Source organism: Astatotilapia calliptera, chromosome 14 (assembly GCF_900246225.1).
Source record: "Astatotilapia calliptera chromosome 14, fAstCal1.2, whole genome shotgun sequence".
In the NCBI taxonomy this organism is placed as follows: Eukaryota; Metazoa; Chordata; class Actinopteri; order Cichliformes; family Cichlidae; genus Astatotilapia; species Astatotilapia calliptera.
Genome location: NC_039315.1, coordinates 17,158,163 through 17,172,500, shown reverse-complemented (window position 1 = coordinate 17,172,500; position 14,338 = coordinate 17,158,163). Strand labels below are relative to the sequence as shown.

At 42.2% G+C, this 14,338-nt stretch overlaps 2 protein-coding genes across 2 annotated transcripts; one reads left to right on the top strand and one right to left on the bottom strand.

Moving 5' to 3' along the window:
- The first annotated feature begins 436 nt into the window (after positions 1 to 436).
- fkrp (fukutin related protein) lies at positions 437 to 3,805 on the top strand. Its single transcript, XM_026192013.1, has 2 exons — positions 437 to 850; positions 1,088 to 3,805. The coding sequence occupies exon 2, from the start codon at positions 1,201 to 1,203 to the stop codon at positions 2,788 to 2,790; it is 1,590 nt and encodes a 529-aa protein (XP_026047798.1). The 5' UTR covers positions 437 to 850; positions 1,088 to 1,200; the 3' UTR covers positions 2,791 to 3,805.
- A 2,260-nt stretch (positions 3,806 to 6,065) lies between these two features.
- On the bottom strand, positions 6,066 to 12,937 carry slc1a5 (solute carrier family 1 member 5). Its single transcript, XM_026192014.1, has 8 exons — positions 12,224 to 12,937; positions 8,623 to 8,665; positions 8,377 to 8,445; positions 8,080 to 8,246; positions 7,384 to 7,617; positions 7,069 to 7,263; positions 6,750 to 6,884; positions 6,066 to 6,624 (listed from the first exon to the last, which is right to left on the bottom strand). Exons 1-8 carry the CDS (start codon positions 12,757 to 12,759, stop codon positions 6,420 to 6,422), a joined length of 1,584 nt encoding a protein of 527 aa, XP_026047799.1. The 5' UTR covers positions 12,760 to 12,937; the 3' UTR covers positions 6,066 to 6,419.
- Between the last annotated feature and the right edge of the window lie 1,401 nt (positions 12,938 to 14,338).

Sequence of the window (14,338 nt, the reverse complement as noted above, 5' to 3'; positions counted from 1 at the left end):
AGTTAGCTGCAGTGATCAACAATGCTATTTCCGGTCGAGATTTTATCTTTGATTTTGATTTTTGATTTTTGGAAAATAAATTGTGAAACGAAGACAGCCATAGCCAAGAACAGCAATACAAAAGCCTTTGGGACACATTTGTAATATATAACATGTTAACGTGAATTATAGTTTTTCCCCATATCATCTTTATATTTATAGTTATATTTTTTTGTATTGCTTATATCCTTATAACCTCTGCAATAACATTTGCAGTTATATCTCATATTTTATATTATAGCAATATGCTTTTCTATTCTTTTAAAACGTAAGAGATTAGGTATAGACGCCAGGTAACTGGGATAACTCTGAAGCGGTTATTGCGTAAAATATGTGCCTTTCATTAAATAGATTCATAGATTGGTCCAGATTTGGACACCCCCTACAATAGCTTTATTCTGAAGGATTTCAACCGGAAGTTGTCCTGTTGCTGCGGGCAACAATGTGATAGCTTAATGCTAAAGTCGTGCAGCTGGGTTTCTTGTTTGGGATTGTGTTAAGCCTTGCGCTTTTGATATATTCTTTTGATCATTAGGTGTGAGTTTCTTCCAAAAAATATTGGAGACTATTTCTTCCACAGCCGTACAAATATGAGCTAAACTCAAGTTAATATCTGTGTTTGCTGCTGCCGATTCAACCTCGGTAGCTACTACGCTACCAGCTCAAAAAGATCATCATGAAATCCACATATAGCGAGCATAACGGGCATAATTGGCTTAACGTTGGTAAAGCCTCTTTTAACTTCTGAATGATATTATGGCCCTACAAACGATTGTCTTATATGAAATAAAACCGATACATTCAGATGAAGGTGAGTTGCTACTATCCTATTTTCATTAATTTCTAATGCAACTAGAACCTGTCATGGAACAATCATGTCCTAGTTCCACAAGAATGTGATTATGGCTTGGGTCATTCACTGACTACTTTGTTTAAATTAAATATCCTGTGTGCAAATTGTGATGTTCATATGCAGATCAATACATTATACTTATACGTAAGCCTGTGGTATTGGAACCAAAGCACAACATTTTTCTGTCATTTACAGGTTGTATGCGACTCTCTGTTACACTGATGGGGGTCCGAGACCAGCCACTGGATTTCTTGATTCAAACTTAAGTTATTCTCCTGAAATAAACTGCAAAGGAAATATTAGTTGCCATGCGGATCAGTTTCTGTCAGGGCTTGTTAACTATTGCCATCATCCTCAACCTCCTCATTCTCTATTATGTGTCCCGAGCCCAGCAGCAAATGATGGAGAAGAGGAAAGAACTTGGCAGGGGCACAAGAAGGGCTGCCCTACCAGCCTCTGGTCTCGGAGGGTTACTTGCAGGAGCTGGAGGTGAGCCTGGAGTGGTTGGAGTGGAGGGACACAGTCGAGGCCCACGTGTAACTGTTCTACTTCGGGAATTTGAACATTTTGAAAACTATGTTGGGGATGTGGCTAATTCCTTCCTTCACCAGAGGCCAGAGCTTCCATTCCTGGCTGTAGCTGACACATCACCGTACCCTCCACTGGTGCTTCCGGAGGGTGCTCGGCTTCTTATCCTCTCCCCCAGCCCAGACCAACCACCACAAGCTCACAGGCCTGAGTTTCACGTGCAAACAGAGTTTGTGCTGCTAGTGCCTGATGGAGTGGAGCTGGAGCAACCAAGGGCTATTGAGAGGTTAATTAGAGAGTTGGAAGGAGAGGGTGGAGGGCCTGTGAGGTTAGTAGCTGCACCCGTATTGGCTCGATCTGCTGTGCAGTGTCTCCACTTGCGGGTGAACCTCAGAGAGTGGACAGCTATCTATTCAACAGCTGCATCAGGGAGCAGTGGGAGTGTATGTACAGCTTTACAGGGAGATGCAGTCGTACTCATTCGGACTGAGGATCTTTTTAACCTCTCTGTCCCTCTTGGAAGGCCTCTCTTCTCTTCACTCTTCATCCAGACTTCTTTGAGAGGCTGGAAGGTCAAACTCCTGGAAGGCCCCTGTTTCTCTGCAAACCATCGGCCTCTCTTCAGCTCTGCTCACAACCAGTGGAAGGCTGACACTCGACTAAAGGAGGCCACGGGGAAGCTAATGAGGAGCTTCGGTCTGAAGCGTCTTCTGCTGCCTGATGGGAGGGAACAGTGGTACGGCTGCAGCAAAGAGACACCACGCTGCTTTGGCACTGTGCAGGATGACACTCCAGACTATCTTTATCTGGACCGCTGGACACCTCCCTGCTGTCTGCGAGCACTCAGGGAAACCACCAAGTATGTCGTCAATATCTTGGAGCGCTCAGGTGTGCGCTACTGGCTAGAGGGAGGTACTCTGTTGGGCGCCGTACGCCATCAAGATATCATCCCATGGGACTATGATGTAGACCTTGGTATCTATCTGGAGGATGTACCCAACTGCGATCATTTAAAGAACCTGGACTCGGGCTCTCTGGTGGATGCTAATGGCTATGTGTGGGAGCGTGCGGTGGAAGGAGACTTTTACAGGGTCCAGTACAGTGAGGCTAACCACCTGCACGTTGACCTGTGGCCGTTCTATCCACGTAATGGCGTCATGACCAAAGATACGTGGACTGAACATAAACAAGATGTCGAGTTCCCAGAACACTTCCTGCAGCCACTGGTACCCATGCCTTTTGCTGGCATCACTGCCTATGGCCCTAACAACCACAGAGCCTTTTTGGAACTTAAATTTGGAGAGGGGGCGATTGAGAACCCCCAGTATCCCAACCCTGCAAAAAAGAGACTGGACAGAAGCAAATTATGAGTCATACCGGAGGGCTACAGACCCATTTAGGTTTACATACATACAAAGAAAATCTTGCCTCAAATAATTGTCTGTGAAAGATAATGGAAAGTAAAGCCTTTTACACACGTGCACTGCAGCCCTGAATGCTTTGAGACATTACCAAACTGAGATTCACGTGAGAGCACAAATGTCCGACATTCTTATCTGACCGTAAATGGTCGAGTACCTCTTGTCTGTGTGACATCCACATCTAATCATCTCAACATTTTCTGGAGGTCATGTGTGAAAAAGAGATTTAATATGGTGCCAAAACGACTGCATTTACTGTTACCTTCACCACATGTGTATCAGAAGACTGTGTATTGCATGCTTAGATTGTTCTTCCTGTGGTTCGGATGTAAAGTCTAATGTTGAACACACGTTATTTATTTGCCTGAGCGGTAGCGTTTTGTTTGAAAGGCACACTTGAAAAGTTTAAATCCATACACTAGTGTACTGACATAAGGCTGTGGTGTGTATGTGTTGTACAGAAACATTGAACTACTACTGCTGTAATAAAAAAAAATTTAAAAAAAAGGTAGATAATTGAAAAAAAAAACGATTTTTTAAAAACTAAAATGTATTTTATCTTAAGCAGGATTTAAGGTATTATACAGACGTATGTGTGTTAAATAAGTGGCTTTAGCCTAACAGGTATTTTATGATTTTTGAACTCTGTTGCCTTGTTTTGCACGTCTCAGTTTATGAGTGAATGTTAGTTTGTGGTAGAGCCAGCTGGTAACTGCAGCTGAGCAGACTTCCATCTAATGAAATGAGAAGCACACCTGTGTTATTCATGCTGTTATGGACGATTGCTCTACCATGCCTTAGAATTCAAGTAAATAATTACATATTTATAAATATTATGAAAAGGAAATTCAGTATTCTACTCAGTTCCCCTGGTTGCCACATGATTCCTGTAGTTTTTCCTGTATCTAATGTACTAGGGTGTCAAATGATTTCATGTACTTCTACAATAAAAGAATAAGTTTCATGTATTTTGTAAATAGCTGTTACCACTAGATGGCGCAACACAACTAATTAACGCCAAGTGCTGTTGTTGTGACGACCAAAGGGGTGGAGTGTAGGCAGGAATACAACTCTACAGGAACACGGCTCAGGTGTTCATCACAAACCCAACGTGTCATGCAAACTAGCATTACAATCAAGCCTCTCCCATGTTGTTGCTCTACATATTGTGTCCCTAGAGGTGTGTTTATATTGTTTTTTTGCTTCTAGTATTCATATATGGCCTGGTTAATGTGCCCAGGCTTATGTATCAGTGGGAGGCTGCATTGCTTTACAGTCTCTAAACATAAAGACAAAGTATTTTGTGTCTTTTCTGATTTGTATTACTGTGTGCTTCTGATTAGTCTCTGCAGTAAGAGTTAAAAACAGGGTTTGTCCACAAAAAGCCACATCCTCTTATTTATATGTATAAAAAAAAACCATTTATTGCTGAAAGGTTGCTGACAGTACATTCAGACAATAAGTTATTTTACAACCATAGTCCACTTTAAACAAACAAAACCATGATCAAGCCACATAATGGAAGAGTTCAGGAAGTAATCTTGCACCACAAAAGGAACAGAAAAAAAAAAAAAAGAATTTTCTTATGACATAAGAAATGCTAAGACCTCAAGGTTGCAGTTAAATGATTGTCATGTGAAATTCTGTAAAGCTAATGTAATGAGAAGGCTAAGAAAGCAGGCTTAAAAAATATCTGGTTTTGGATTTAACAGTATTTGCCCAACTCATGTCTATATAAGATGTTAATTAACAATTGATATGGATGCAAAAGATATACTATTGTGCTATATTACTTTCATCCATTTAAAAAGTGTCTGGGTACTTCAATAGCCAAGCGTTTATTAGGGAAGAGGTTCAGTTCCCGGCCAGCCGGACTTGCATTGCTCTCTTGGATACATCACCATACCCCAACCCCAGACAGTATCTCTTTAGTATCGATGATCTAACAACTTCTCTCCAGAGCCTTAAAGTCTACCCCACTGATATAAACTTTTTTTTTAAAGAAGCATCTCATAAAATATATTTAAAACTGTAGCTCACACCAAATAGAAGAGACTGATAAATAAAAATATCCAAATCCAACAACTTGCCAAAAGTTGAATCTGGAAAAATAAAGTTTGGAATTACTAGCATTTACAAAATTAAATACTACAAATGTCTTTGGAGCTTAAAGAAATAAATTTACAAATGCCTTCCAGAAATTCTTGGTTGGGTGGAGGCCACCCGGCTATTACTCCACATTTACACCCATGATAGCCAAGACAGATTATGAGATTCTCCCTTTACCAAAGTTATTTAGGTGTGTACACCTCTCATTCTCATAAAATAGAGACATCCTTGTAGTGTAAGGAAGTTAGTTGCTCATATATGACATATAACATCAAACAGTCACTGTTGCATAGTGTGTGTTAAACCACTTGTACCTGCACAAGAGCAAAGCAGACCAAAGAGTGTGACTAGAATTCTGTTGCAGAGTCTATTTAACTTTTGGTCCTGGAGTATTTTAAGGCGCACGCAGAGGAAAGTCTTGTAGCCAAAGTCAAAACCTGAGGATGTGTTGGTGATTGCAGCATTTTTCTCCACATGCGCCCATTTTATTACATATTGCAGGTCCATGAGCAAAGAGGCCTTCATTCAACTTTGGGTGATTACTGAGGACGTGTTTTCATTTGGTGTGTTTCAGAAGACGAACTGAGGCTCTAGGACAGATTTATTGCCTTTTCATCCCCTCACTGTGAGAAGGTCATTTCACATAATAACCGTAAACACACTAAAAGACTAAAAAACCCTGCTACTTCCATGCAGAGTATAAAGAATGCACTTAAACTCAAATACGAAGTACTTGCAGTTTAAAACATCACTGGATGAATTCTGCATGAAAGTAGCCAAAACATGTTTAAAGTTGACAACTTCCAATAATTACACAGTGGGTGCAGTGAACAGTATGGAGGTCCTCTACTTATAAAGTCAGAGGCTTTCTCCGTTGTCCCGTGGAGTGTTTGCCGGTAATTTACTAAGACGCAGGTTCAATAATACAAATGAAATGGGGCAAAACGTTAGTGACAGACCAGTGCATTCATGTAACTTAAGCTCCGCCTATTACGTGTAGAAGTTCATTGGTCCAGCTTTTGTGGGTGGATGCACTGGTCACATGACAAACTTACTCACCAATCAGATTTTTTACTCTCTAGTAACACACACACACACACACACACACACACACACACACACACACACACACACACACACACACACACACACACACACACACTCTCGAGTGCAACATCAGACTGGAGTTAAAGCAGCCAGTCTAGTGTACAATACAATCTCACCCACAATGAAAAATTAAAAAAAAAAAATCTTGAAAAGGTCGCTAAATGCGCCCCATGTGTGTTTTCAGCTACCCCTCCAGAAAAGTGTTGAAGTCAGAGACATTGTCTAGTCTCTCTCTATACTCTTTTCTTCAGAGCAGACAACGGAAATGAGGGGCTTGATGCTCAGTTTTCTTTTTCTCCCCCCACAATATCAAACAAGTATCAGAACTGAGCCAGGAGTCCTTGAAAATGTCATCAGTCACATTACATACTTGACTCTTTTTCACCAGACCCTGATTTCTGAGCATCGCTTCGTTTACTAATGAGCGGCGAGCTCTCGGGGGCGGCCTCCAGCCGGACCTCGCTCAGCTCTGCTCCGTTTCGTTTGGCATCTCTGTCCACAAAGAACTGCAAGATCCCCGCGCCGAAAGCGTCACCTTCCACATTGAGCACCGTGCAGGTACGATCACTGAAGGAAGACAAAACAGATGGCACGCCATTTTAATCTCAGGGTATTTACAGCTAGCTGTGTGCCCTACATTATTGTAAATCTAGGGCATCACGGTCAACATCGTCCAAAGTTTGTATACTCACACAAGCCAGTCAACAGCCAGGATAAGAGAGATGTCGCTGGTGGGGAGTCCTATTGCCTCCAGGATAATAGCTAAAGTCAGAACACCGCCTGAAGGAATTCCCGCTGCTCCAACGCTGGATGCTGTAGCTGTAACACTAAAGTACAGAAAGCATGGACAGTAGCAGTTAGACACAAATCTATTGTCATGATTATAAAAGACACTGTGAAATCGCCTCTATTATTAGGTAACTGTTTGATAAGTAAGCCAGTGGTACAATTGATTTAGTATTACATGTCACTGTCTAACTAAAGGTGTGTTTTGGTGGCTTTGGGACTTACAGGATGGTAATGACTTGGATGAAGTTAAGGGAAACGTGGTTCAGCTGTGCAATGAAAACTGCGGCCACGCACTGAAAGAGAGCCGCACCGTCCATGTTGACCGTCGCTCCAATGGGCAGGATGAAGCGGCTGATGTGCTTGGATACGCCGTTCTTTTCCTCCACGCACTTTATCATGAGAGGCAGCGCGGCAGAGCTAAGAAGCAAGAAACGATGGCCGTGAGCGTGGAGAAAGGATGTAGAGATACACTGTTGCTTTAGAAGACAGAAATCTAAGTCATTCAGTATTTAACAACCTGAGAGTAACGTTTATTACCTGGAGCTTGTTCCAAAGGCTGTGGCTAGAGCCGTGAATATCCCCCAGAGGAAGGTGTAAGGGTTCTTCCTTGTAATGATAAAGTAGATGCCTGGCAACACAAGTGCTCCATGGATAGCATGTCCAATGAGGCAGCAGGCTATATATTTTCCCAAACTGGCAAACAGGCTTGCAACATCTTCCATTTCCACAATCTTCCCAGCTACAAGGAACATGATACCGATTGGGGCATACCTGCAAGGGAAGAGACGAGACAGTGATGTAGTTTAAGTTTCTGATACAGAGCACACTTAAAGATAAAAAAAAACAAAACAACAACAATATTCCTCTCATATCTGTCCATTAAATACACAACTCAAGCCAGAAATGTAGCAAAACTTTAATATTTTGTCTTGGTGTACTGCATCCATAAAAATAATTAGCAAAGATATTGTTGAGTGCTCTAATGTTAGGAGAGACGGGGATCTTGTCGACACTGCGAATCAAGCCTTTAATAAAGCCACAATGTTATGCAACTGCACATGCACAGTAGTGGCAGGATGCAGACGCTTCTATTCATTCAAATAGCAGGTTCAAAACAGCAGCTTGGTCCTCTTTAAAAAACACTTTGCTGTAGTTGAATATTTTGCTCTTCACACGTGAACATTTTGTTCTTTTATTCCTTCCCCAACCCAAAAAGCATCCAGGTGTCCTTACCACATGATCCAGGACACCAGCACCATGGTGGCCTCATTGAAGGCGTTAAAGAACTTGATCAGGATCTCTCCTTCCTCTCCCAGCTTCCGCAAAGCCACCCCAAACACGATGGCAAACACTACGAGACCAAGAATATTCATGCCATCCTGGTCTGTTCCAAAAGGCACCTGAAAAGCACACATGTTAAAAACAAAACACTGAGTAAGAAAACACATTTATTCAGCCCTCAGTTTAAAAATACAGTCAGGTAGTTTGAGTGTATTTATAGTTCATTTTCCAGCCAGTCACTCTGCTCACATTCTCCACCGTGAAATTGGTGATTCCATCTGTGCCATTCTTTTTCATCAGCTTATAGGAGGTCGCATACTGTACAGGAGGCAAGAAATTGCTAGTTTAGTAGACTAATTAGCACACAATCAGCTTATCGTCATAGTTCTGTTACACAATTCAGTGGAATGACTATGTTTAAAAAAAAAAAAAAAAAAAAAAAAAAAAAAAAAAAAAAACCCACAACAACCCAAAAAATTCAAATCCAACACTTACAGACTGAAAAGCAGCAGACACAAGGTTGGAGGGAAAGATGTTTCTGTGGATAAAAAAAAAAAAATACAACACATTCAAATTCTTGTGCTCAGTGTGAAATGGATTACTGGTTGTGATAGAGAGCAGAGAAATGACAGGTTTGGGAACTAAAGTGCAGAAAACAGGTTTGGTTGTTTGGGTTTGTTCTCAAAATACATTTTACTTATTTTTTAAAAAGCACAGAATAGTAACACTGAGTAATGTCACATGTGCTGCTTGGAAATTTAATTTAAAAACTACAGGCTGACCTGCTGTGACTCATTACTGAGTTTCAGCTAACTATAGAGCAATACTGCTACTGATCCTGTGACATAGAAAGCACAAATGCTATCTCTTCAAATGATCAGTGACAGCTCAAACAGAGAGGAGTCCAAGGCTCGCCATGTAAAAAACAGCTCAGAGAATTTAACTGTTAATCTCGGTCGTCCCCCCCCCCCCCGTGTTGCCGTGACCTTATCCATCACCTGCTAACGAGTGCATGCATACACACTGGCTTCCACAGAGTAGGTACAGCTGTGTATTAAATTTCCCAAGAACACACGAAAAACCCAAAGTGCACCCGTTACCCCTGTGCTCAGCTGTCTGCAACAGATCTAGAGTAATAAGGCATTAACTCCTCAACCGCTTTCCCGTCATTCAGTCACTTCCACTGGCGCTGCAATGCTTCAAGCTTAAGGATCATGTGACTGCATGACGTGGCAGAACTAGAAAACCGGCTGCGTCACAAACAGCCGTGAAAGGGGACTAAACGGCTGCTAAGCTTTCACACCATTTGGATATTCAAATGGATTGGCATAGTCTGAGTGTAGTAAGATGACGAGAGGAAAGAGGCTTAAATATTTAATGTTTCATCAGCACAAAAGTGATCAGCATAATAATCTGTGTGTAGAATCTAAAGAGAATCCAGACTTCAAGCATTGTTAGAATTCACATGCCATCACATCCTTGTATAGTATTAATGGGAGGCAGGACTCCTGACTATAGGTACACGTACACTACATTTGCACAGAGATGGCAATCCCGAGTACAAGCGTGGCTCACTCGTACACTTCCACTTCCTTGTTCTCCGCTGTGTTTACTTATTCTTGGCACAGGTACAAACCGCAGCGCTAATTAAATTTAAAACAAAAAGAACACAATGTTTCGTTTTTTCAGCCTTATCCTAATCAAGTCCACATGTGGATGCCATGCTCCTTCGAAACTGTTCACTCTGAGGTGAACTTGCGACTTGAATGTAAATAAACTTGATTTTATTGTTTAACTGGAATGTTGGTATGAAAACAATGGGCCATCACATGCCTATTAGGCGGGTGGGTCTCCTATGTCAAACGGACAATTGTTTGTGCTCAGATCTTCTGACGTCTTGACACCATCCTGTTACACCATCCCTCAGCTGCTTTGGGAAAATGGTACACGTTTAGTATCAAACCCAACAACAGAAACTTCGGGCACTTAATAAGGTGGACAAACGGATGAAACACTTAAGCTGAAAAATAGATTATGGTTCTAAAGAATGGGAATGAATCCCAGCATCTCAAAGGCCTGTTGAGCTCCTGACAGCTAAGGACAGGATGACAAAGATAGAAGATCTTCATATAACTAAGTTTACTAAGAAAAAACAAAAACATGTTCTAGCTTCGCGGAATCACCCACAGGTTTTGTAGGTCAAAAGGGAAAAAAAAAAAAAATGCAACTGATAAGATATGTCAACAAGGATGTGTAGGAGTGGTGTGTGGGTGGTGTGTTGTCTTTTTTTCCCCTGCTCTGTTTCGTATGAGTGTGCGTCTGCAAACAATGACCAGGCCATTATTGCACTTTAATGAACAGCTCTTCAGTCAGTTCCACCCAGTAAGTTCCACGCTGCCTTTGTTGTCAAAGGTAACCAGGACACCGGCTGACCAGGCTCACGCTAATGAGAGGCACGGGTCTTCTATTGGGATAATGTGCGTGCATGTGGAACGGTGGCATGTGTCCAATACAAGACAAACATTACCCTGGTTTCATATTTATCATCTCTTGTCTTTGCCTCCCACCCCACGTTATGTAACGTGCCAATTAACGTCAGGTAAAAATGTTAATCTCCATCAGGGCACAAGGACTGTTTTATGGATGTGTTGCCAAGGGTAAGTCACGATGCAAGGGGTGGGTGGCGAGTGGAATATTCTGGTTTTCATAGCGCACAAGTCCGTGATTCACCGAGCGCCAGACTGAGCAAACCATGAACAGACCAGTCAAACTATCCAGGAATAATGATGCAATAGTTGCAAGCATTACTAAGACTGGATGTAAACAGACTCTTACAGGTGTTTTAAGACTGTCTGTGTTCCATCTCGTCTACTTGAGGCAAACCAAATAAGCTTAACGTGATTCGTGGTTCAGATTACAGATCCAAACAGTAAACCCAAAGTCTTCTTGTTTACACTCTAAACATGTTTTTAACCTCTGTGGTGGGAAACACTGACACTGTATTTTATTTCAGACTATGCTGTTGCATCATGCTGTGTAGTTATGTCTTTAGAATAAAAAAAAAAAAAATTCCAAAAAATAGAAAAACTAAGCTTCACTGAATTGCTGTTGACATGTAAGAAAAGCCCTCACCCCCCAATTAGTGTTAGACCAAAACACAGCAGGTACAGGGGAAGCGTGCACAGTGGACCAACATCAATAGGAACATGTAATAGTTATTTAGATGACGTGGAACATTTCCTTCTGACGCAATTGTGTACAATGGTCATACATGCTTCCGGGTGTCCCCTCTCCCACACCATAGAGGTGACACATGCTTCATGAATGCCCTGTGAACATGACGCATTGATTTAAAAAATAAAAATATCGGGCGGGTGGGGGCGCATGGGCACCTACAGACGGAAGTCATTTTTACTTAACAAGTTCAACAAGTTTAAACGGCATTGCGCCATGTTCCGTGTTATGTGTTTCAAAGTAAACTTTGACAAAAGTTGCGAACAGAAAACCTGTGAGCGTAAGCGTAAAGCGAGTCAGACTAAAGATAAAACACGTGTAGCAGCAGTACAAGTGAGCCCCCAGCAGGAAGTGTTTGAACCACAGTTGCGATTAGGGACAAGTTTCACGCACGTCTTCTGATTCCACGTGAAAACGTCACACTGGACAAGACGTGGAATATTACCAAATAAGTCAGTGTATGGGTTTAGTGGTCCTGGAAAAAAAACAAAAAAACCCCAAAACACTAACACAAAATAAAATCTTTTCATTTTTTTATAAAGCGCCCAAGAAGGGACAACAGGACTGTGCCGGGGAGTTAACCCTCAGCGAGGACACAGCTGATGCAACCGTTTGTTGGCATTACAGCACTGCATTGTCCGGCTGTAGTGGACAACTAAGAAGACATGTGCCCGATCTGGTTCTTACAAGTACTGCTACACGTACAACAGGTTACTCTGTGTAACTTGGCTACTATTATTAGATCTTTGGAGCGTCCTACGCGCGTCATTACATACAGGACTAATTACATGTGAAGGTTTAACGACTTTTTTGAGAGTATGTAGACCGACTGTGTGTGAGCAAGAGTTAAGGTTTCGCTTACCTTATCAAATCTAAGAAGGAGTCTATAATTTCTTTATGCGCAGGCACGTCTTCTTCCAAGTAGGCCGGCTTGCTGACGGACACAGACCCCGGCGATATGATGAAAGCCATCACGACCCCAATCGAGGACGCAATCAAGGTGGTGATCAGGAAAAAGAGCATAGCCAAGCCGCCGAGTTTGCCCAGGGCTTTGGGGTCGATGCTGGCCGCTCCGGACACCAGGCTGCAGACCACCAGAGGAATGATGATCATCTTCAGCAACCGGATGAGAATCTCACCTGGGAAGCCGATGTAAATCACCTGGGTTCTCGTTAGTGTTACATTACGCACACCAAGTCCAATAAAAACACCAACGATAACCCCGGCCACGGTGAGAATCACCAGCAGGTTGGCCTTGACGATCCTCAGCACGCGCTGAGACAACGTCTCCGGGGTGCTCTTCTTGGGGCTGTCCAGCCCGTTGGGCATGGGCTCGTCGAGGTGAGCCTCACCGTTGGATTCCTTGCTGCTCTCTATCATGTCTACCGTCGAGGCCATGACGCGCGTTTAAACTTCCCCTAAAACTTAACGAAGGAAAACGTGTCTGAAAACTAGCAGCAACGTGGCAGGAGACCTTTCTAAAATTAAGGCAACTGCATACAAATTTCCTCCTGCGATTAGTGAATGTCGCTTGAGGACCGCGTGGGTTCTTATCTACCGGGAAGCATTCCACGCCCACCTCTTAGTAATCTGGGCGTGTCTAACCAAGGCTGCAACATTCATTATAAAAAAAACAGCGTTTTTGGACGGAAACGTATTAAAAAAATGTCGCTGATGTAACAGCAACGCCTTTTATGCTTGATGTCTTCACTACCCTGAAACAAGAGGCGATCGTTGCGTCACGCATTGTTAAAAGCAAGACAGCATAAAAATTTCCCCTAACCACCTGAACTGAAAGTTACAACCACGTGCAAAAGACGTTGAAAAGTCTTTGAAAAGTGTCCAACTTTTATCAAATAAATAAAAAAAGGTCGAAATTAACTTTATAATGGGTTTCTTAATTAAAGGTGTGGTACACTCAAAATGATGCAGTGCTACAGGAATATTTGCCAGCTCTAATCTCTTCCTAGATTACTACCTTTCATCAGTTAAACAACTAGATCACATGAGTTGACGAGAGGTACAGGGTGTGGAGCCTGCTACTGCATTCATCAAGTCACACATCAACAAAGAAAATGTTCTTGCTTTTTTATATTGACGTAGATTTTGGCATGTTTTAACAGGGACATGTTCCATGACATTAATAAAAGAAAGAAAGAATATGGTAAGGGCCTCATGAATGAGCCTCTGGCTGGATGATTGGGAAAAAAACAAGTGTTTCTGTAAGGAGACGTTTTAGACCTTTTACCTTTTAAAAAAGGGAAAGTTGGTTAATTTAACATCAGTTACAGCACAGAGAAAGTCTGTAGATATTAACAGTACTTTCATATTATATAATGAGATGCTTTTATGATGTGTGGTGTTCACTAGATTGAAACAAGCAACATATATTGCATCATGCAGTGACATCACAACACTTCCATTGAGGGCTGAAATTGGCAACCACATGTGATGATACAGTTTTAAGTCTCCAACTTTCAGTGAATACAACTATTTACATTTACTTTGTATTGGGGCTCTTAAATAAGGGTGTGGCACATTTAAAAATGATGCAGATCCACTGGAATATCTGTCAGCTTTAATCCCTTCCCAGATTACCTCTTTTCATTTGAACAGCAGTTGAACTAGGGCACATTAGCGGAGGAGAGGTACAGGGTTCGTCTCTACAGCTGTGGAGGAAGCCACCAGGGTTCGTCTCTACAGCTGTGGAGGAAGCCACTGGGGCTTTGATGTGCCCTCCCTCCTCTGCGGCTTTATTTGCTTTCTCCCCAAGTCACAAATCAACGAAGAAGAAACCTCTTAGATCATGAAAGGGTAACGCACGTGGAACGACAAGTGCAGTAATAACATTAATCTGACATCTGGCGTGTCTGGATGGCAAAGAATGGCCACTGAGGAGCAGTATGTTCTTTGGAAACTGTTTCTCACCCAGTTGTAGTGATGAGTGAATGACTGTGAAGCAACGGGCCGTGTGTTT